Source organism: Podarcis melisellensis (genome assembly GCF_964234715.1).
Source record: "Podarcis melisellensis genome assembly, chromosome: 7".
Taxonomy (NCBI): domain Eukaryota; kingdom Metazoa; phylum Chordata; class Lepidosauria; order Squamata; family Lacertidae; genus Podarcis; species Podarcis melisellensis.
Genome location: NC_138539.1, coordinates 15,547,614 through 15,570,928, shown reverse-complemented (window position 1 = coordinate 15,570,928; position 23,315 = coordinate 15,547,614). Strand labels below are relative to the sequence as shown.

Below are 23,315 nucleotides of genomic sequence, written 5' to 3'. Positions count from 1 at the left end.
TGATTCCCCATCACTGTGATGCAGAGAACTGGATTAGCACCAAATGCCAGGGTTTACTTTGTTGCTCTGTCCCTTTTGCAAAACATGTTCCAAAGGTATGGGATTCCTCGGCCACAGGGATGGGCTGGTAGTATCAGCAGGTGCTTAAGGGTGGAGCTGACTGGCTACTTCCGCCTTTCTCGCCTTTGCAGGGAGAGTCCCATCACACCATGGAAGACTTTCAGTCACTGTCTCTCCAAGACACTCTTGGGCCCGAGGAAAGCGAAGTGTAATCTCTCCTCCAACTGCCTATAATTCACTCACTCTTATTTTGAGTTTGACTTTGCTGTCTTCATTCTTCTCGAGTATCTGGCCTGGTTCTAGAGGGGACCCAAGAGGCGTGTCGGCCTTCCTCTTCAACCCCTGCTGATGAGGTAGGGGGATAACTGCTGCTTCCTTGGCAAGGTGATCATCGTCCTAAAGAAACAATTTTAAAAACCTGATTTAAAATCTTTACATCCAAAAGAGAAAAGAAAAAGATGTTATAATCACAGGAACATAAACAGCAATAATTACCGTATTTTCCCGTCTATAAGACGCCCCCATGTATAAGACGTCCCCTATTTTGGGGGACTCCTATTTAAGAAAATGGGGGGGTGGCCTAGAGTATAAGACGCCCCTTAATTTTTGACATTATTTTTAAGGGGGGAAAACCTATTCTTATACACTGAAAAATACGGTATTCTTTTGGGAACCCAAAAAACATATCATATAGTATCCTTTGTCGTATCAGCAGCTGGTGTCGCTGCTGAGAATACAGGAGCTCTCATTTCTTCTTATCAAATACAGTGAAAAAGGCTGCTGCCCTCCAGACCTGCCATATAACCAATATGTTTCAAAACAATGATTTATATTTGTTGCAGACCGAGGTTTGGGATATTAAATCCCTGCCTGAGCAAGCATAAGGGTAGGTGGGATTGGGTGGGAGTATATTTTTAATGCTGCATTGTGACTTGAAAGTAGGATAGGTTCAGGCTTGAATACCTTTGCACAATCCAACAAGTAGCATAGCCTTTTCTGAGAGGCGAATTTTTCATCTGCCGTATAAAAATGTCAATTTAAAAGGCTACAGCCCCACTCCTTTAGGACAATCTCCATCACTCATCTATGAGGCAAAATTCACCCCACAAGCAGACACCACTGAAATCTGTGTCGCTGGCTGAGATTTCCCCCACCTAACAAAATAGTATTACATATTTTAGGAGAGAGAGGCAGGCAAAATTAAACTCTGAGAAATATGAATGTGGAACTGCCTGTGGCTTCATGAATCAGTGGGGATGGGGAGGAGGCATATACTACTTCAAGACAAATATTCCCAGCAAGTGGAAGCAGATCAGATTTGCAGTACGAGGTCAAGGATAGAAGCATGAGACTAGGCTAGAGAGCAAGGCCTGAAAACTGGTTGCATTGTGTTACAACTCCACTACTGTGAGTCATGGGGAGGCTGTGAAAGAATAAGGAAATTGCTTACAGTGCTTTGGAAGCCAACTATTTGACCCAGATTGTTTGGATTGTTAGGCGGTTCTGGACCACTTGCCCCTGCCTCAGGAATGATGGTAGGATTCAGCACAGCTTTCTTTTCTTTTAGGTTAAGGACAAGCCCAAGTTCTGGCAGCGGCAAGCAGGAAGGCCTGCTGAGGCCAAACAGCGTGAAGTACAGGTCGACAGCCCCACAGCGCAGCCTCCAGTCGTGGGATGTACCTATGGAGTAAGGGAAAAAGCAACCATCTTCTCACACTGTCTGTGTGCCTTTTGAAGCAGGTTCTACTGCAAACTGTAGGAAATGAAGCAATTCTTCCTGTACCTGCCGGCTGCTTTGCATCAACAGGAGCACAACCCCTAACAGAGACCAATAGGAGATGCCTCATCACTCCGTAATAACAGCATGCATTCTGCTAGCAATTTTTAATCGCCACCACCACCATTTCAGCAAAGACAAATTAAGTGTACCGTCATGCCTTCCAGTGGACCAACCTGGGATTTAAAAACTAGGTCAACTCCCAAATAAAGGGAATTGCACGGAACAGGATGACATAAATCTATATACACGGGCCTACAACAAAATGCAGCGCTTGTTCCAGCACAGTTAGTATCAGGGGAGAAAAGTCTGCCCTGCTGGAGAAGAATAAGCTTAGAAATATTATTAGCAACAACCTACGCCTTGCCAAATTCTATCCTGAGCCAGCTGCTTGTGTTCCATAGTACAAATAGCCATTTATAATTCTGAAGTTGTTAAATCAAGCTGGACCAAGCAACAGTTTCACCACCTGGCTATTCCACAGCTATTCTACAGAAAACGCAGTGCATTAAGTCGACAGTATCTTTTCCCCCTCCTCAGCAGAGAAGGGTAATGTTTGCCCCCCCAAAATCCCAAATCACCTTTGTGCAAGAGACAGGCTTTTCTAAAAAAACACCAGCAGCCAGCACTCATCTTAGGCCATTTTTCCCCCAGCCACCAAGAAAATAAGATGTTGGACTAGGTGGGCCTTTGCTCTGAACCAGTATGGCTCTTCCGAGCTCCTGACATTCAGCCTATCCAATGCCAAAGCCTTGTCCCAGATGTTCTCTAAGATCCCCAAAACTCAAAAACATATTGAAAGTCACAAGCGTTAGTCAAAAAACAAAAACCCAATGCAAGAGAGTTTGCTGGACTGACACCTCTGTAAGTATTTTTATGTCATAGAACGGGGTCTCTTTTATGTACAGTGGTGCCCCGCTAGACGAATGCCTCGCAAGACGAAAAACCCGCAAGACGAAAGGGTTTTTCGGTTTTTGCGACGCTTCGCTAGACGATTTTCCCTATGGGCTTGCATCGCAAGACGAAAGCCCATAGGGAAATCTCGGGGACCTTTTTTTAAATGCTGGCGGTGGGGAGCAAAGCCTTTTCCCCCCCTCCGGACTTCAGAAGAGGTCCAGGAAGGCCGGCGGGGGCGAAAGGCTTTGCTCCCCACCGCCAGCATTTTAAAAGCGTCCGGGATAGCAGGGAAGCGCTTCCCGCTATCCCGGACGGCTTTTGAAGGCAGGCAGGGGGGGCAAAGACTTTTGCCCCCCCTGCCTGCCTAACCGGGGGCTTTTAAATCGCCCCGGGACTGTCCGGGGCGATTTAAAAGCCCCCGGACGGCTTTTGAAGCCTCCCCCCGCCGCCCGGCTTCGGGGCATCGTCCCAATGCCGGGCGGTGGGGCAGGAACGCCTCCCCCAGCCGCCCGGCATCGGAACGATGTCCCGAAGCCGGGCGGCCGGGCGGGAAAGCCTCCCCCCGCCGCCCGGCTTCGGGGCATCGTCCCGATGCCGGGCGGTGGGGCAGGAAAGCCTCCCCCAGCCGCCCGGCATCGGAACGATGTCCCGAAGCCGGGCGGCCGGGCGGGAAAGCCTCCCCCAGCCGCCCGGCTTCGGGGCATCGTTCCGATGCCGGGCGGCTGGGGGAGGCTTTCCTGCCCCACCGCCCGGCATCGGGACGATGTCCCGAAGCCGGGCGGCCGGGCGGGAAAGCCTCCCCCCCCCCCGCCCGGCTTCGGGGCATCATCCCGATGCCGGGCGGCTGGGGGAGGCTTTCCTGCCCCACCGCCCGGCATCGGGACGATGTCCCGAAGCCGGGCGGCCGGGCGGGAAAGCCTCCCCCCCCGCCCGGCTTCGGGGCATCATCCCGATGCCGGGCGGCGGGGCAGGAACGCCTCCCCCAGCCGCCCAGCTTCGGGGCATCGTCCCGATGCCGGGCGGTGGGGCAGGAACGCCTCCCCCAGCCGCCCGGCTTCGGGGCATCGTCCCAATGCCGGGCGGTGGGGCAGGAAAGCCTCCCCCAGCCGCCCGGCTTCGGGGCATCTTCCCGATGCCGGGCGGTGGGGCAGGAACGCCTCCCCCAGCCGCCCGGCTTCGGGGCATCGTCCCGATGCCGGGCGGTGGGGCAGGAACGCCTCCCCCAGCCGCCCGGCTTCGGGGCATCGTCCCGATGCCGGGCGGTGGGGCAGGAACGCCTCCCCCAGCCGCCCGGCTTCGGGGCATCGTCCCGATGCCCGGCGGTGGGGCAGGAACGCCTCCCCCAGCCGCCCGGCATCGGAACGATGTCCCGAAGCCGGGCGGCCGGGCGGGAAAGCCTTTGTCCCCCCTGCCTGCCTTCCCAGGGGCTTTTAAATCGCCCCGGACAGCGGAGAAGTCCTCCGGTGTCCCGGGCGATTTTAAAATGCCGCCCGCCAGAAGAGGTCGGGGGAAGGCTTTTTCCATAGGAACGCATTAATTGATTTTCAATGCATTCCTATGGAAAACCGTGCATCGCAAGACGAAAAACTCGCAAGACGAAGAGACTTGCGGAACGAATTAATTTCGTCTTGCGAGGCACCACTGTATAAGATTGTCAGTATCACAATAAGCACAATATGGTACTCCCATTGAAACAAAAAAGCCTAGTTTCTACTGCGTTCTCATTCCAAATACAGCATTGCCATTAATCTTGATAAATGTTTTAGTTCCTGTACACAGATGACTTTAATGAGAAACAGTTTTAACAAGTCATAACTGAGTAGAAATCCGGATTATTACACTGGCAACTGAGGACCACACCTCTGGTCCACAACAGCTTATGCCAGGAGAACAAATGTGTTAATCTTTAAGGTCTCACAAGACAAAATGATGCTTTTCTTGTAGGCAGGCAGAGTTGCAGTGCACACCGTCACTGCAATGCACCACCGTCAACATCCAGCCACTGCCACTAAAGACTCACCAGCGAGCCTCTTCGCCACTTCCTTGAGCCTCCAGTTCCAGTCTCTCTGCACCAGCCTGAAATGCAGCTGTGCTCCCAAAGGGAGCACAAACAGTGAGACTAGCAGCGAAGTCCTCAGCTTGCAGACAGCAAGGCAGGCAGCTGAGGTAGAACTGGGCTGCCCCGGTGCTTACGCTTTCCCTGAACCCAATTCCACTGTGAGCACAACAACTAAGCCACACAGTCGGGCTGGTTTGCCACACTATCCTCTATGCCACCTCAAGCTGCCCAGAACAACTAACTGGTTTTTTCGCCAGCACGACAGACAGCCTGCATTTGAACATGCCCATTAGGGCTGGGCGATATCAGGTTTTCAACATTGTGATATATCACCGGCTAAACATCACAATATACTGATGTGTCATGATGTCTGAAATAAGGATGGAGCTATGTAGAGACATTGACTGACTTCACGGTTTTTCAAGAATTGTGTTTTTTGCTGGTGCATGTTCTTGTGATTTGTTGCCCCCTGCATGAGGCAGCGGAGAGCTGAGCTGGCAGAGTTAACAGGGACTGAAGGAATCAAGAGATACACAGTGGGCTGGCTTCATGGCTTTCCCCACATTGTGATTTTTGCATAGCGCGTGCAAACACACACATGCATCATGATTTGTGATCTATTGCCAGGTCAAAAATTATGAAACTGACATAATGATATTGACTTCAAACTGGTTTTGGAAAATATATTGATATATCGCCCAGCCCTAATGCCCACAATGCCAAACAAAGGCAGTCATATTCACACCCACACCCACACCCATTTGAACTGTTTTAGAACAAATGGTTTTTTTTAAAAAAAAAAGATCTGTTAGGACATATGTTTGTTTTCTCTGTCATAACAGGCTTGTGTTTTTAAAGGGTAATTAAGAGAGAAGGACTATATCACTCAAACAGCCTATAAATAATTTTCTAAATGAAATAAACAAAATAAAATCTCCAGTTGGTAATGGATGCCTAATCAGTTTGCGAGCTTCAATGAAAATCACAAACAATGGTGCTGAATCTTAAGTCACAGATAACTAGGCAAACGGAAGGTCGCACAATTTGCCAGTGAACAGCAGCAGCACCCCACAAGCTGATCTGTTTACTGCATGAGGAGCTAAAATGGGACAGATTTTGGTCATCTGAAAGCACGTGACTCCAGTAAGTTTACAGAGTAGGCGATTTCCAGAAAGGAAAAAGATGTTAAGTAGCAAACAAAGCAAAAGGCACATGTCTCAAAGAAAACTGAGCAAATAGGAAAATTACAAGACAAGATTCCCATGGATACAACTGTCACGAGGGCCCACAGTATATGATACCCAGGGTTGCCTACGGAGATGCAGACCCCTTTGCCCTGATAAGACTTTTCGGAATAGCTGGGAAAACACAATGAAACAAAAGCCCAGCTGTTCATGTCATCCAAACTTGAACAAGTCTTACAGGAGATAAGAAACTAGGGATTTCCCCACCACCCCCATTTTATTTCACAAATTATGTCATCACTAAATATACATTGGTTTCTACAGCACCTGGAAAATAACAAAATCTTACTAAAGAATTAAGTTGTTCATTTGCAAAGGCAGTTTTCTATCTGAAGAAGTGTGCATGCACACAAAAGCTTATACCCAGAACAAACTTAGTTGGTCTCTAAGGTGCTACTGGACAATTTTTTTTATTTCGACTGCGTCAGACCAACACAGCTACCTACCTGAATCTAGAAACTAGCACTGTTATCTTAACTTAAAGACTGATCAGTGAAGATCTGAACTGTTACTGAAACAAATATTAATTATTTTTAAAAAATTCAAACTTAAGTATAGTTGAATATCATCTCTCATTTTAAAAAGGTTTGGAATTCTCTATCTTTAGCTTTCTAGAGTCTGGCATTTCACTCTTTCTCTCCAAAAAGCAACAAAAACATTTGTTCTCCTTTATGGGCTTATAGGCATCAGCAAGTTTCAAATCATTAAACCTGAATGGGTGGTTTACCCTAAGAAATATTCTTACTGGCACTCTTGAGATTTTGTAATTGCTCTTTACAGAAAGTACATTTTGAGTAGAGCATTCACATGATTTGCACAGAGATTTATGCCGTTAACACTCCCCCCCCAAAAAAAAAAATAGAGAAGGGAACATATCTCCTATTATGACTCCTTTTGTTACAACAAGGTCAATGAGTTAAAGACTAGCTTTGTACACTCAATTCTCTCGAGGAAAAGAAAAGGGAACATGAACTCCCCGGTGGGTAGATGTAAACTGTTTACTTCCTGAGTATGACATCTGGTTAAATCTTTCCAAAAAATTAAGTAAGGCGGATCCCATTCCCCCCCAGGTTGCTTCAGCCCCTAGTGGAGCTGAAAGCTTCCAGGCTCTAAAAATAATGATGCATAGAGAGCACACAGCCATTAATGTCCCCTAGAAGAATACAAATAAAAGTTTGTATGTAAGCACTGTAAGCAACATGCCAGATTTTGAAGACAGTGCTGGATAAGGCTGATCTGCTAAATGAAAACAGATTAATAGCAATTGGATGTTGATTCTTGGGTATCTTCCCCCGCCCCACATGAAGGAATAAGCAATGGGTTGGGAACGTGTAGAACCTTTGGAAAAGGCACATGAATATTCTGCTCAATGACTTTCCCCTGCAAAATTCACACAGATTTAAAGAACTAACAAACGTAAGGTTTTTCTGTATGGCCCAATTCAGATATAACAATGAATCACAGTTTGTTATAAGCAGGAGCATTGGTACCAAACATCAGCTACATAAGACAAACTAGCAACCAGGTACTAGGGTAGGTGGGATGCAGGTGGTGCTGTGGGTTAAACCACAGAGCCTAGGACTTGCCGATCAGAAGGTTGGCGGTTCGAATCCCCGCAACGGGGTGAGCTCCTGTTGCTCAGTCCCTGCTCCTGCCAACCTACCAGTTCGAAAGCACGTCAAAGTGCAAGTAGATAAATAGGTACTGCTCCGGCGGGAAGGTAAACGGCGTTTCCATGTGCTGCTCTGGTTCGCCAGAAGCAGCTTAGTCATGCTGGCCACATGACCAGGAAGCTGTATGCTGGCTCCCTCAGTCAATAAAGCAAGATGAGCGCCGCAACCCCTGAGTCGGTCACGACTGGACCTAATGGTCAGGGGTCCCTTTACCTTTACCTTACTAGGGTAGGTGGGTTTGGGGGGGGGGGGCTCCTGTTAATGTATACAGCATTTGGGTTGATCTAGTCCTGACCAAAACGAAAGCCTGGACGTTAGGGAAATGCTCCCAATAAAATGCAACATACAAAGAATTTCAAGTTGCATGCCTTCATCTGCAATCCAGTGCAATATGTCTTGAAGGCATGCAGGATATAGCAACCATGATCGAAACTGCATAGGTTTGGCTTTGGGGAGTGCCTGGATGGAAAACTGCTTGGGAATCATGTATGCTGCCTTGAGAACTATGTAAGAAAGGTAGGATATAAATGAAGAATTAATTAAATAACCCCTTCTCTAATCAGGGCGACTTATTTTCAAGCAAACATGCATACAGCCAGGCTGATTTGTGTTGTTAGAATTTTTTTGAAAAAATAAGTAGCAAGACTAATACTAAATAAATTATAATAGTAATAATAATATTTAACCTGAATTCATAAGTTTCCAGAGCTGATCCACCAGCGCTTCATTGCACAAAGGAGATTCCATGTTCTTGGTAAAGGGAGGGTTCTTTGTCAACATATTCAATATCTTATGTCTAAAAAAAAAGGACAACAGTCAGCTCCTAACCCATATACAATCTGGCCTCCCAGTTATTAGGCTTTGCATCTTCGCCAATCTTTTTTTGGCTCCATAGTTTTACATCATGATTACAAGGGTTGAACGTAAACTCAAAACATGTCCCCTGGTGCTCGCCTCATCGCAGGAAATCAAGATCAATGACCTTACACAGGGTTCTAAAAATGTATCAAACAGCCATTTTTGTGAAAAGGCCTGGGGGCAGTAACAGTCAGTGGAAATAGCAGGAAAAGAAACCGAGAGGGGGAGACCTGAAAAGAGGCTGCAGTGTTCAAAGCTGTCACTATCTAGGTCACCAGGGGAACTGACTTGTACTGGCAAAGTCTAACCTAAAGCAAACAGGCAAAAAGTTCAATGACAAATGTATCATTTATAATCTTTGTCCCTCAGCTACAAACAAGAAACCAATTTATATTTTCTTTGGTATCTAAACATAACAAAGCCCGGCTCTACTCTCAATACACTGAGCCCCAGTGTGGATTTTATTTTATTTTTAAAGAAAGATGTAAAGAAAGATCCTGCTTCTATGGCCAAGAATTGAAAAGTACAGTGGTACCTCGGGTTACATACGCTTCAGGTTAAAGATGCTTCAGGTTACAGACTCCACGAACCCAGAAATAGTATCTCGGGTTAAGAACTTTGATTCAGGATGAGAACAGAAATTGTGCTCCGGCAGCACGGCAGCAGCAGGAGGCCCCATTCGCTAAAGTGGTGCTTCAGGTTAAGAACAGTTTCAGGTTAAGAACGGACCTCCGGAATGAATTAAGTACTTAACCCGAGGTACCACTGTAGATGCAAGGCCTTTATAAAGAAGTATGAACGAGTGCAAGGAAAAGCACAAGACCTTCCCCTTGACCTCTAAGGGCTTTGCCATGAATAATTCTCATCTCTAAAGGAAGTGGGAGAGTGCTGCCCTCTTGCTTAATAGCCACAGATTACCCTTTGCTCCAGAATGCAACCAGTCTCTTGATTCAGGCAGAAACAAAGTTCTGGTGAGAAGGATCGCCATTCTAACCTGTAGCCACTGAGATGTTGTTCCACCACAACTCTCATCAGTGACAGCCAGCACAGCCAATGCTCAGAGATGGTGCAACTCAACTGAAGTGTCGCAAGTGCCTCGCATATTTCCATCATCTGAAGCTGAGGGTCAACTGTTACCTGAAAACCCCATGCATGCTTCTCAGAAGAAAAGCAACATAGCAATAGGTGATTTTAAATCCTTCCCACCGGAATATACAGCACAAGATGGTTTGAAATCTATAACCTAAATGAAACACCTTTCAAGTCGCCAGCAAGGAAGACTAACCTGACATAAGGCACAGGGTCATTCTGGACCATATTGAGCAGCCACTGTAGTTCCTCGTAACTTCTGTCAACTATGAAGACAAAATGAATCTCTTTTTAAGTAAGATGTTGGAACTGCACCAACTAGAAGTCAGAAGTTATTAGAAAAAATATCGTCAAAAATACATATAGCCTTTAAGAAATAGAATGGAGCTGATGCATTATAATGTGTCACTATTAGGTAGGATGAATGGACTCTACAAATCTTGCTCTTTGTGACACACGATTTCCCACTTTCCCTCAATTCTTCTCTCTTGTATTTGGATGCAGTTGCTTAAACTTCTGGAATTTAGCTGTGAAACCTGTTCCCCCCCCCCTCCATTTTGGGTCCCACACTATAGGAGTCCACCCTGTGCATAACAGCTCATTTGGGATGCTGACTATTCCCTCCTAGCAAAGTGCATATATTCTATATATACTCCCAACACTTTGCGTGTACAGCAGAGTACAAAACATTTCTCATTGCAAATCAATTGCCTACACACAAAACCCTCCTGCTACAAGATGGCATCATACTCAAGAAATTGAGCGGTCAAATGAATTTTGCCCAATCCAGACAGTGATGAGGTTTCCCAGCTCCTACTACATTTGTTTTCAAACTAAATTTCATGGCAGATTGTCTTCCATGGAAGCTCATCAGATTCCTCAATGAGAAGATCAGTAATGGCAAACAAGTTTCCTTGAAAGAGAGCCCACAAAACACTACTTGTCTGCCCCAAAGATTCAGAGCTTAACGAAGTGGCCGTGGTCTAGGGTGCACAGGTCTAGATATTAAAGGCCAAATAACTGTTCAGCGCAACAACTTTTCTTCACCTTTTGTGTAATCAACCACTGCCTCCAGAGCTGCTATTCGGATATCCACAAAGTGCCCATATTCCGCATAGGACTTAAAGACAGCAGGATCACTTGGGACGTGCCCGTTCTTCTGTAGTATGCGAATGGCATTCAAGCAACTAGGCACATAGAGAAGGGGGAAGGAAGAAAAATCTGTTATAAAACCTGCATTCCAGTCACTGGAATAAAAACTTACTTTAGCATTATCACAGCAAGTTCTTGATGAATTTCACAAACTGAATTATGCCAAATTAATGTGAATTCTTTTTTTTTAGGAGCCTGTTAAAAAATTTTACAAAACAGCAACACCAATAAAATATCATTCTTGACTTCCAAAGAGTTCTAAAGAAACCTGAGCTGAAAGGAGAGTCCTAAAGAAGCTATTTTCTTTCTTCTGTTGGATATTTCACCCAACACAACATACACTAGTAGAGAATTTCAAACCCGTAAGAGCAGGGGCAGGGAACCTTTTCCAGCACAAGGGCCACATTCCCTTCTTGGCAATGTTCTAGGGGCCACGTGTGCCAGTGATGGGTGGGGGCAGAAGCAAAAGCGAGTGGAGTAAGAAATGTAAATGTTAAAGGTAACGGTAAAGGGATCTCTGACCATTAGGTCTAGTCGTGGCCGACTCTGGGGTTGCGGCGCTCATCTCGCTTTATCGGCCAAGGGAGCCGGCGTACAGCTTCCGGGTCATGTGGCCAGCATGACTAAGCCGCTTCTGGCGAACCAGAGCAGTGCACGGAAACACTATTTACCTTCCCGCCAGAGCGGTACCTATTTATCTACTTGCACTTTGACGTGCTTTCGAACTGCTAGGTGGGCAGGAGCAGGAACCGAGCAAGGGGAGCTCACCCCGTCGCAGGGATTCGAACCAGCGACCTTCTGATCAGCAAGTCCTAGGCTCTGTGGTTTAACCCACAGCGCCACCCACATCCCTAATGTAAATGTTACCTTTGCACAATAGATTTGTTTCTGCGCACACCCCTCTATCCGGGCAAACAAAAGGCATTTTATTAGTCAGAGGGAGGATTTCAACATCATGTTCTTCTGACAGTTCCGTCATGCAAGCATTTCTGCTTGCAGACGGAATGATCCCCCTTCTCTTCTCCCTGCATGCTGTTCTGAGGATTCAGAGGGGATTTGTGGGAGTCATGGCAGGGGAAGCCCTTACACTAGCTTCTGCGAATGCAATGGGTTCACAAGTGAATCTGGCCCAGAGGGCACACTTCAGACAGACAAAAATGCTTAAGGGGCTCTTTGTAAATACTGGCTACAGGTAACGAATCATAAGTCTATGATGTTACAGCAAACCTAACATGCCTCACTTTATCATGTCTGAATGGTACAAGACTGTCTCGGCTTGCTTATTTGTTGTCGCTGGCATCCTTTTGTAACGAGAGACAATGGAGTGTGCCGTCGGGGGTGAGGTCAAACCACTGTGTGAGCGGCACCAAAGTGGCGTCCCTGAGGAGCAAGCCTGGGCAGTGTGTATGGAAGTCCTGGGCTGCCCAGATGACAGGACCTCCCTCTCCGCCTTGCTAATACTTCTCCTAGATGGGCTACCTTCCCATCTGCTCCTATTATCTGCATTTTCTTTATAAAAGCCCAAGAAGTAGTTATACAATAAAGGAGGGTACAAAGCAAGGCTGGTGAGTGGCATGAATTGGGTGAGAATCCCGAGGGCCAAGCAGAGAGGCCCAGAGGGACATATTTTGTCTCCAGGCCTGAGTTCCCCCACTCCTGCATAAGACACCAAGACTAGCAGGTAAGTAAGAGGACGCGGGTGGCGCTGTGGGTTAAACCACAGAGCCTAGGACTTGCTGATCAGAAAGTCGGCGCTTCGAATCCCTGCCACGGGTTGAGCTCCCGTTGCTCGGTCCCTGCTCCTGCCAACCTAGCAGTTCGAAAGCACGTAGATAAATAGGAACCGCTCCGGAGGGATGGTAAACAGCATTTCTGTGCGCTGCTCTGGTTTGCCAGAAGCGGCTTAGTCGTGCTGGCCACATGACCCGGAAGCTGTACGCCGGCTCCCTCGGCCAATAAAGCAAGATGAGCGCCACAACCCCAGAGATGGCCATGGCTGGACCTAATGGTCAGGGGTCCCTTTACCTTTTAAGAGGACAGTCCAGATACGTTATCAGAAAAATCTAGCCCCTTGCAGCATCCTTCCCAAGTGCATGGCTCCTTGTTTAGGATTCCCCTACTGCTGACCAGCATCAACCCGCTCTGGAGATCTGTGCTCATGAAGAGGCTGAACATGTGCATTGCCTTGAACATAGACATGTGATACGCAAAACACACTTAACTCAGTGTTACGCCACCATAAACAGTAGATTTTATCTTCCCTTTGTTGCATAAGATCAAAAGAAAAGGAGAAAGCTGTGGTTTCAAGTCCTACAAACATTCTGTTTTTAGAAGAGTATTTTCTCTTAAGGTCTTTGCACAATTTGCAAAAGGACTTTCTCGGCACCCGTTAAATCTCCCCACTGTCTCCCTCGTGTGTTTATTGAACACAGTGAGAATATTATGAAGAGCTACATTGTGCAAGAACAGAACGAGTGCATCAGGATTAACAGCAAAGTAGGAAGAAGTGAAAAAAGATGGGAGTGTACTGTGCTTTTTAGATTTGTATTTGCAGGAATTAAATACATTAAAAAAAAAAAAAACATACCTGACCGTAATGGTGTGCCTATAGCTGGGCAGTAGCTTTTCCATGTTTAAGAACCTGGTAATTTCTTCAAGAATGAGGCGAACATCAGGATTTAAGTTATCAAGCGTCCGGGCTTCATTGTTCACACTGACAGCAGGAGTTACAGAGTTTGCTAGCGCATCTATCAGCTCTGCACGGTAATAGTTGTCTGAAAACTAAAGCCAAAGACCGAAATAGGAGATAACAAGCATTACCAAAAAATAAATAAAATTGAGAAGAAGAGCACTGCTCTTTTAGACAAACTCAAGTCTAAAAATGAATAGAAGAGGGTAAGAGTATTCCACATCACAACATTTAGCTGCAGGTCCTGTTCCTATTACAAGTAGTACTTAAAGTAGTTCTCTGCACATCGAAAGTGTAGGGTCATGGATAGAAAACTGCAATGTTTTGAGTCAACTTTTTTTACCTTGTTTTTTCTATTGTCGTTGTACTTGATCAGATCTAAAATGAACGTCAAAACCTCTTTAGGACATAGATTATGGACATCTCTCAGCAAGGCCATTGCGACAGGCATCGTCTGCAAAAAAAAAGGACCAAGATTAAACGAGCAACTGCTTTCGTTTAAATATTAAATCAGAATCGACAGCTTTTGCTTTGCCATATGATGTTCTGCCGTCTACCAGTCCGGATTTCCTCCACTCCATAATTCAGGAGGTAGAAGCATGAAAATCAACATAAGAACATGCTAGCTAGCTGGTAATAAAACCAAGTTTATGAAGTTATCAGGTGCTTTTTAAAGTCATTTGGGCAGGTGGTCATCACGATAGGTCACAGCAATGAACTCCCTTAACTTGTGTGCTATTGTAAAGGCAGGATTCCTTTTGTCAGTCCCAAACCTCTCTCTGCCTCATTTCATTAAACGGCCTTCAGCTCTAATAATTTCACAAATAGAAAGGATATTGCCTTCTATTCAATATTCCGCACGCATAATTTTATACGTCTCCCCACCCCCCAATTTCTCCCCTCCTGATTTCTTTAGCTTCTCTTCGTAGGGAAAATACTTCTGTACTTTCATTTCTTTTGAGGCAGATGGGACTTAGGACATCTATCTCCAAAAGGGTGCTGCCACTCTTCAGGCGAATACATCCAATACCTACAACCATTTCTCTTTTGCATCCACCACTGTAGACCAGCCTTGAACAAGCTGTAAGAGAAGCTGCTACGTTTAGAAAAAGCTAAATTAGGCAGCAATTGGCCTTTTACCTTCTGCAGAAAGTAGCTCTGGTAGTTCATGAAGTTATTGGTTTTCACAATGTTTGGGCAACTTTTGCAACAGAACATCCGGGTGAAGAGCGACTTCATGGCTGGTGGTCCTGTCCACGTGCTCACCATGAAATTTGCAATCTACATAATTAGGGAGCAAGAGAGAAGCTACATTATTAGCAAGAATGTGAGGTTTGATCTGTTGCCCTCTCCCAAACCCCGACTCCTCTCTTTCTTACTTTCATTTCCAAAGGACTGAGGAGAAGAGAAGCTGTATTAAGTGAACAAGATCCGTAACTGTTTAACAGATAGAAACTTTCAATCAGCACTCCCCCCCCAAAAAAAACCTTTCCTATCCCTGAGTTGCCTCTTAAGGTGCTTTTGTGGAATTACTGTGTTGCAGAAGATACTGAAACCTATCTTAGGACCTGGATCCCCAATGTGGTGCCCATGGGCACCACGATGCCCTCAGACAACGCCATAATACCTATCCAGCTCCCCTGCCTCTTGTCTTTTTAAAAAAGAATGAAAGGGTTTGACGGAGGGTGATTGGGTAGGTGGGGGAGTTATCTAGGGTTTTTTTGGGGGGGCTGCTTTTTCTCTGATGTTTTGGGACATATGCAGGTATTTTGCCTGTTTTTGTGTTTGGGGTGGGGGGAATGGTTTTGAGCAAGACTTTTATTCTTATTCATGAGACTTTCTTAGATTTCTCAATGGACTCTTAGGCCCAAAAGGGTTGGGAATCCCTGTCCCAGGACATGCAATCAATGGTGTGTAGGGTAAAAGCCATGTTTCTGTGCCCTAGAATACAACCAATACCATCGTACAGCTGGGGAGAGCAAGGAAAGGTTCCCAGCAGTGACTTAACAGCTGTCAGGCAGCTTCTTTGCCATTATCAATCTGGTTAATTCAGGAATGCTGATGAGCTTGCAAGGAATCCCGTGGTTCGAACACAGTTTGAAAACCAAATATACTACCTAAAACCAGACAGTCTCTCACCACCATTGCTTCTATAAACTGGAAGTATGGAAATGGTTTTTACAGGTCATCTGCAACTAATTATCTTCCCACAATCGTGATCTGGTTTTAATTGTTTTAATTGTTTTCCTCCCATTTACATTTCAGACAGTCTCCCCCACCCTAGTTACTAAAGCCACATATTCATTCAGTCTCTGCAGAAGACAGTCATGGAAGTGGCCTGAGCACTACCAGTTTTCTCAATTTACCATGCCAATAACCTCAATGCAGATTTCAAACATGCCTTAGCCGCCCTGGGAGTACGAGACCACCTGAAGAGAAACAGACAATTCTGAACCCTGTCTAGCTTTTAAGATACGGTTGGACAGCTGAAATCAAGTTAACAATCAGTATAACAAGGGAAAGTTTGCTCAGCTCCCCCAATGCACAAGCCTATTTTGCTCTAGCTAGCTTTCTCATCAGTTTCTGATACAATGTACCATGGTATCCTCCTGGACCGTCTATAGGAGATGGGTTTCAAGGGTTCTATAGGGGTTACGTCTAATCTCTAGGGATGGTTCCAGAAAGTAGAGTTGGAGCACTGCTTCTCAGCCCCCTTTGAGCTACAAAATGCCAGAGCACTATACTGTCTCCAGTGCATTTAACATCTACACAAAACCATTAGGAGTGGTCATTCAGGGATATTGGGCAATGTTTCACCAGCATGCTAATGATACCCAGTTCTATTTCTCTACAAGATCTGAATTGGGAATGGCTGAGAAGACCCTGGGTGCAGTAGTGAGCTGGATGAAGACTAATGAATTGAGTATGAATCCTGGCAAGATGGAGGCTCTGTGAGACAGTGGATCTGACAACTAATGAGGCCAGCAGATTGTTAAGCTTGGAGTGAAAATTTCACCACTCCTCTAGATTTCTAAGGCGCCAAAAGAGCTTCAAAGAAAAACCTAACATACACTTTGGCAGTCTTTAAATATGTTAGAACAGCAAACTTCCTTTAGGCCTGAGGATTAATGCAAAAATAAAACTGTTGGTTCAAATGTCTCGTCTCTTCTTCAACAATTGTTATGAAACGTTTTTCTAGTTTCCTTTTACAGACAAAAACTTAAGTTGCTTTGTTTTGACATCAGTCACTTAAAAACACTTGATAAATATTTCCATAAGGCTGGACGCCAGACCGGTTTAGGAGACGTGGTGAAGTTTTAACTCTTACTCAACTGTGTGAAAATATGTAAAAGAGACTGATATTTGGCAAAACCACTTAAAACTAGAAAAGACACATTCACCAAACTTCATAGAAATTGCACCCATTTAGCCTGCCCCCCCCCCGACAGTGAACATCAAGCTATACAGGGCTGAACCCTGAAACATCTGCCACTCTATTCAATATGACAATTCAACACCTGGTCAGATCAAAGAGTGGGGGACCACTGTGGGGTCACATAGTTTCACAAACACAGGGGAGGAATTGCTACACAGGTAAATAAGTATAGGAACTCGAGCCCATGGGAGGAGATAGAGCTTTTTTTGGATAGGGTAAGTCCTCTTTGCTATAGAGTTTTCAAGTAACCAGGGGCGGAAAACTACATGCATTTTTCTCCTATTGTTCAAGTTTAGATTCTCTGCGAGCTGCCCAATTTAGATGTCACAAATGCTACTGTGCAGATTTCCAGCAATGACAAACCTAGACAGCATCTTAAAAAGCAGAGCCATCACCTTGCCGACAAAGGTCCGTATAGTTAAAGCTATGGTTTTCCCAGTAGTGATGTATGGAAGAGAGAGCTGGACCATAAGAAGGCTGATCGCCGAAGAATTGATGCTTTTGAATTATGGTGCTGGAGGAGACTCTTGAGAGTCCCATGGACTGCAAGAAGATCAAACCTATCCATTCTTAAGGAAATCAGCACTGAGTGCTCACTGGAAGGACAGATCCTGAAGCTGAGGCTCCAATACTTTGGCCACCTCATGAGAAGAGAAGACTCCCTGGAAAAGACCTTGATGTTGGGAAAGATGGAGGGCACAAGGAGAAGGGGACAGAGGACGAAATGGTTGGACAGTGTCCTTCGAAGCTACCAGCATGAGTTTGACCAAACAGCGGGAGGCAGTGGAAGACAGGAGTGCCTGGCGTGCTCTGGTCCATGGGGTCACAAAGAGTCGGACATGACTAAACAACAACAACAACAACAAATTTCCAGAACCTTTGATTGCATCTGTCCAAATTATCTCATGAAGTTTGTCTGGCATGGCCCATTCCTACCTTTGCAAGGCAGAAGCATGCCATTATCCTCACTCGGTAGAAGCACTGCTCTTGTTCAAGTATATCAGTCAGCGCCAGTCGTGAAGCTGGAGTAGGGAACTTCTGGAGGGCCAAAATGGATTCTTCCTGTGCAACCACATCTCTCTCGTATCGGAGCTGGTACTGCCACATGAAGTCAGCCTGTTCGAATTCTACCTTCCTCAGTACAGACATATCTGGGTCTATTCTGATCCAGAGTAAGGGAGAATCAGCACTGAAAGAGAGGACCAGATTTTGTATCAGCACTTAAAATACAGCAAATGTGTGCAGACATTTTAACATGGGACTGCTAAAACATGGCACCTTAAAAAGAAACCGGACTCTTGTTTACTTCTTTTTGCACAAAACCAACAGTTCTCGCTTAATACTGTCTGAACAATCATGAAGCTGCTGACAACCTGATAATATCAATCTGAACAAGCTTGATGACAGCTTTGCACTTTATAAATTTCCCAGTGGAAGGGGCTTCAGTGTAGAAACAATGAACAACGGGCATCTCTGAAATTAAATCTTTCCCTGGTTTCCTTGCCTCCACTTCCAATTGCTGCACTTCAAGAACTTGCCCTACATTCCCCTGCATGTTCAGCACTGTCATAAAGAGACTGTGGCTCATATGGACAGTGTGGGAAGAAAGGCAGCATCTCCTAAAAGGGCAGATATGTGAAACTAAGCTTCTGCATTCATAGTGCTGCTATTGGGACTGGGGCCAGTATGATTCTGTGTGTCTGGAACAATACTATATAAGAGCTTCAGGGAAAGCAACAGCCACACTTTACTTTTCTAAATTAACTTACTCCATGGCAGAAAGATCCATGTCAACTTCCTCACCATTCATCAGAGGAATCTTTTTCTTCTTATTTCTGCATTTCAAAAAAAGAAGATGTCTATTAAAATAATTTTCTCGTTTTCTTATTGCGCAAAAATGTATCAAATGATGTTTAAATACAAGCACGTTAACAAGGCCACAAAGTAAATCCTCGATGATGATATTATGAATATCTTCATTTAATCATATAAACTGTCCCCAAATATTTTGCCCATCCCCACTTCAGAGGTTTATCCTTATCCTAAACTTCATACTTTCTATGCCCTGGAGACAGAATAATGCATCCTGAATACCTCTTTTTGGGGGGGAGGGGGAATAATGCTTACCTGTTTATATTTTTCAATCACCAAGGGAAATCTATCACTAGAGTGGCTGAACAGTAGCAGAATGGTGGATTATTACAACACACCTTTATCCCTGAAGGATTCAAGGTCATATTAGTGACTAAGGGTTGTCTCCAACTCTGTTGCTTGGATCACAAAGCAGCTTTCCACTCACACACTGAAGCTTCCCCTCCTCTCCTCCACAGACCCCTGCATATCCTGCAAATCTGCTCCGGAGAGTTGGGGGAGTTGCTCTGGAGCAGCCTTTGGGGATACACAGGCAAAGGAAGGAAGTCCCATGCTGGACTGGATACAACTGTCAGATCTTCTTACAAATATGATTCTTGCATTAAAACAGTGGCCACAACAACACTAATCACCCCCAACCTGTCGGCGCGATTTTAGAAGCCACGATCCACATGGGAAGGAACCCACACAGCACTACCTATATCTGGAGAATGAAACTGGCACTGGGAGAAGCCAGAGGGTGGGTTCTTGCCATAGGACCTAAGGACCCCCCTGGTGGCTTGTAAGTTGTACAACTGACAATAAAGTATTTCAATTCAATTTGGGCATGTGTAGCACAGTAGCGGGACAGAGTGACGCTGTGAATTAAACCACAGAGCCTAGGACTTGCTGATCAGAAGGTCGCTGGTTCGAATCCCCATGATGGGGTGAGCTCCTGTTGCTCATTCCTTGCTCCTTCCAACCTAGCAGTTCGAAAGACGTCAAAGTGCAAGTAGATAAATAGATACCGCTCTGGCGGGAAGGTAAACGGCGTTTCCGTGCGCTGCTCTGGTTCGCCAGAAGCGGCTTAGTCATGCTGGCCACATGACCCGGAAGCTGTACGCCGGCTCCCTCAGCCAATAAAGCGAGATGAGCACCACAACCCCAGAGTCAGCCACGACTGGACCTAATGGTCAGGGGTTCATTACCTTTACCTAGCACAGTAGCAGCTACCATACTGCCTACGTTAACAAAAGGAGTAAGCTACAGAATATGAAAAACAAGAAAGCAGTAGTTATTTCAGGTACATGTTTCACAGGGGAAGTCTACAAATAGTCTAAACCCTACCGTCTGCTTTTCGAGTGGCAGGGTATGTCGTGTTTAAGGCTGTTTTCTTCTATCTGAAGCGTGTGGTTGAAAGATCCATCCAGCTCTTGCACCGTCACTTTCAAGGGGCCCTTAGGGAGGAAATGTATTGTATTACCAGAACAAATGTTGAAAAAGGCTGACAGTAGCAATAATTTAACCCAAAGGAACATCTCCACTCCCATCGTTCAGCCCAGACACTGTGGTCCAGCCTCTACAATTCTATGATTCTATGAAAGTAGGTTTCTAGATCTCAAAGAATATGCTTGCCATCTCATTTTAAAATGTAGTTCTGTAGTGAACAATAGGAAACAACGAAGTCAGGAGTTCACTGAATATTGTGTCTAAATGCCAGTTGATTCAAAGTTTACTTTAGATGAACACTGCAGATGAGTAAGTTAAAAGCCTCACTATAATTTATATTGATTCACAATAATCTAATAATAAACATGATGCCCAGCTACAGAAATTACATGCAAATTTCTGTATTTGCCATAGGCAACTATCTTTCTACCAGATATGGTTCAGAGCTCCGAGCAAGTTGCCCACCAAAGGTTGACGGTACAAATATGTACAGTAAAAAGTAAAAGTCACAGAAAATATGTAGCAATTTTGACAATTTTCAGGAAAAAGAGAAAAACTCACTCACCACATATTTCTGTGTCCCAGGAGATGTATAGTCTTGCTTTATTTCTAACTCTAGCACATTTCGTTTTCTATTAAATGCAAAGCTGCCATAAAACTTTACCACACCACTCTGATCTCTGTGAGACTGAATAGGATAATAACAGATAGGTTTAGAAATATGCAAAAACTAAATTCCTCAAGTTTACAGAATTGCAACAGTACACCCAAAACAAGCATGACGGTCTTGCTTCAATCAGACTTGTGACGGAAATTCTAATGGACTGTCTCCATAATTTGCAATTTGATGTATAACATAAATGCAGATTTTGAAAATACTGCACAATTCCTTCAATTCCGACGCTAATGGCTAAAAGGAGATCATTCAACTTCTGAGCTTTCCCTCCCTTTATGCATTTCAAAGCTCATAGCTTGCTGCTCTTGGGGGCAGGGGACACGTGTCTGCTCTCACTTCCCCACCTAAAGCCCTGACACATTCTTGTATTTTGAAGAAATTCCATGGCGTTTTCATTAATTAGGGTTTTATGTATCTCACCAGGACTTTTACTTAAAGCATTTGGTCTAACACAAAAAGAAGAGGGCATTTTAGTAGCAAAAGAGTGATTTTGTGAAAGTCAAATAATGAACATTTGGAAGCAAAAGCTTTGCTTTGATTAGCAAAGTCTTCAGTGTATCCTAACTCCTAAAAGAGAATCATGAATCCATACTACACTGAACTGCTTATTTGTCTCTGTGTATTTACTACAAAAGACTCCCTTTTCCAGGGTGCTTCTGTCCACCATACAGGACTTTGTGGAAACTTGGAAACTGACTTCCAGATGCACAATTCTCCTTGTGAAAAAAATCTACTACCGTATACAAAGTGTGTCAGAACAGCAGGTGAAATCCACAGTTCTGAATGAGCCCCTATAGAAATACCAGACACTAACTGCATTTGTTTCTGTGAACTTCACTCCATATAACTCTATTTTGCCTTTATCAAGGTGGACTGAAATATTATTGAAAGCACCAGATCAGTATTGCCAGGCAGCTTTGCAACTGCCAACTGAGTTCCGCACCAGCCAATCTCTCTGCTATTCATTTGGGTGATTTAAACTACTTGTACATAGACCCAAGTGTTTTGCCAGGGTGAAATTTTTGGAATTCACTTCTAAGAATGCACCAGACGGTGGCATTTTCCATATCTGCCTTAAGAATGTTTTTGAAAATCCTCTGGATCCTTGCTGTGTAGCTTGGCTCTGTGGTTTGTCTTTCAGAACAGCGCACACTGGTACGAAATGCTGCATTTCTCCTCCGACAGTAGCATCTTGAAAACTAAACAATCAGCCACAACAAGATGCAATTCAAAAGGAACAACAGCAATCTGAGCTAAATCTTAAACTTCACTATTTGAAACTCTCTAGACAAATTTAAGGCTGCTTCTTATGTCCCGGTGTATTCATTTAACGGGCCAAAGAACAGCTATTTTTCATCTCCTTTGTTACTAGCCTGGAGCTAGAACGAAAAAGGATACACCCATTGCTTTATTAACGGTTGAATGTCTTTGCCAGAGACATTGGAGATGGATTTCAAAAATCCAGATGTGGAAACCAGCATCTGACTCCACATATGAGACTGGAACTTCTGAGATGAGGCAGTGCTGGCCAGGCTCAAGAGCTTGTTGAAAACCTATGGTGAAATTAGCCTCGGTTAGTAATCAAACAGGCCCAGCGATCATAAACTTTTAAGAAATATCAGTGATGGTAATATCATAGGTACAGTTCATTGGAAACAAAATCAGGTAGGACCCAAGGTGATTCAGACATTACGTTCAAACTGTGCACTGCTAGATGGGCAGAGGATTTCAAACCACATCTCTATCAAAGGGGATGGTCGCATTTCCTGCAACTATTTTGAAATGAAGATGTGACAGAAAAGATGTCAGCTCTAGGATGAGGGTTTTTTTTTGCAAGCTGATGTGGTGCCTCGTTGGATAAACCCATGTCCCATATTATACAGCATCCTACTTTCAAAAACAACCAGCCAATGCCTCTGGAAGCTGGAAAGAGGACCATAAGTTGGTGGCCTCTTCTGATGGGACCTGTGGCCCTCCAGATCTTGAGAGTTCAAATCTCTCAAACCTCAGCTAGTATGGCCAATGGTCAGGGATTATGAGAGACGCAGCCCAACAGCATCCAAAGGGTCACAGGATCCTCAGCTCTGTCTTATTGCTTGCATTGTCTTATTGCATTTACTAGCACTGTCTCTATACTGGAAATCACATTCAGCTGTGAAGGTTCATAACTTTTGATATAGTCACTGTCTGCAAGTGGCTTCCTTTACCATATGCAGAAATTAAGCTGCTGAAAGTGTTTACCTAAAATGTTTCCATTGAACAAAACAGTTCTCTGCAGGAAACAGATTGAATCATTTAAGTAAATGGTGAGTACCCTAGTTTTTGTAAGCCGCGGCCTGATTTCCATGACATGTGATCCATGACACAAAGAGGAAACCTCGCTTCCCGGGTGTGGTTATAAATCG

General features: G+C 44.8%; 1 protein-coding gene and 1 long non-coding RNA gene across 2 annotated transcripts in view; one reads left to right on the top strand and one right to left on the bottom strand.

The window, feature by feature from the left end:
* LOC309374270 overlaps positions 1-23,315 on the top strand; it is a 251,011-nt gene that overhangs the window by 121,691 nt on the left and 106,005 nt on the right. The window lies entirely within an intron of this gene.
* TAF2 (TATA-box binding protein associated factor 2) overlaps positions 1-23,315 on the bottom strand; it is a 63,429-nt gene that overhangs the window by 14,355 nt on the left and 25,759 nt on the right. The window contains exons 12-24 of the mRNA XM_081918670.1: positions 22,309-22,463; positions 20,800-20,914; positions 20,133-20,242; positions 18,704-18,769; positions 17,871-18,123; positions 14,639-14,779; positions 13,842-13,952; positions 13,397-13,590; positions 10,705-10,844; positions 9,854-9,923; positions 8,397-8,506; positions 1,511-1,740; positions 304-456 (exon numbers count right to left, since the gene is read on the bottom strand). Of these exons, the coding sequence (XP_081774796.1) occupies positions 304-456; positions 1,511-1,740; positions 8,397-8,506; positions 9,854-9,923; positions 10,705-10,844; positions 13,397-13,590; positions 13,842-13,952; positions 14,639-14,779; positions 17,871-18,123; positions 18,704-18,769; positions 20,133-20,242; positions 20,800-20,914; positions 22,309-22,463 (1,848 nt within the window). The remainder of the gene's footprint in view (positions 1-303; positions 457-1,510; positions 1,741-8,396; positions 8,507-9,853; positions 9,924-10,704; positions 10,845-13,396; positions 13,591-13,841; positions 13,953-14,638; positions 14,780-17,870; positions 18,124-18,703; positions 18,770-20,132; positions 20,243-20,799; positions 20,915-22,308; positions 22,464-23,315) is intronic.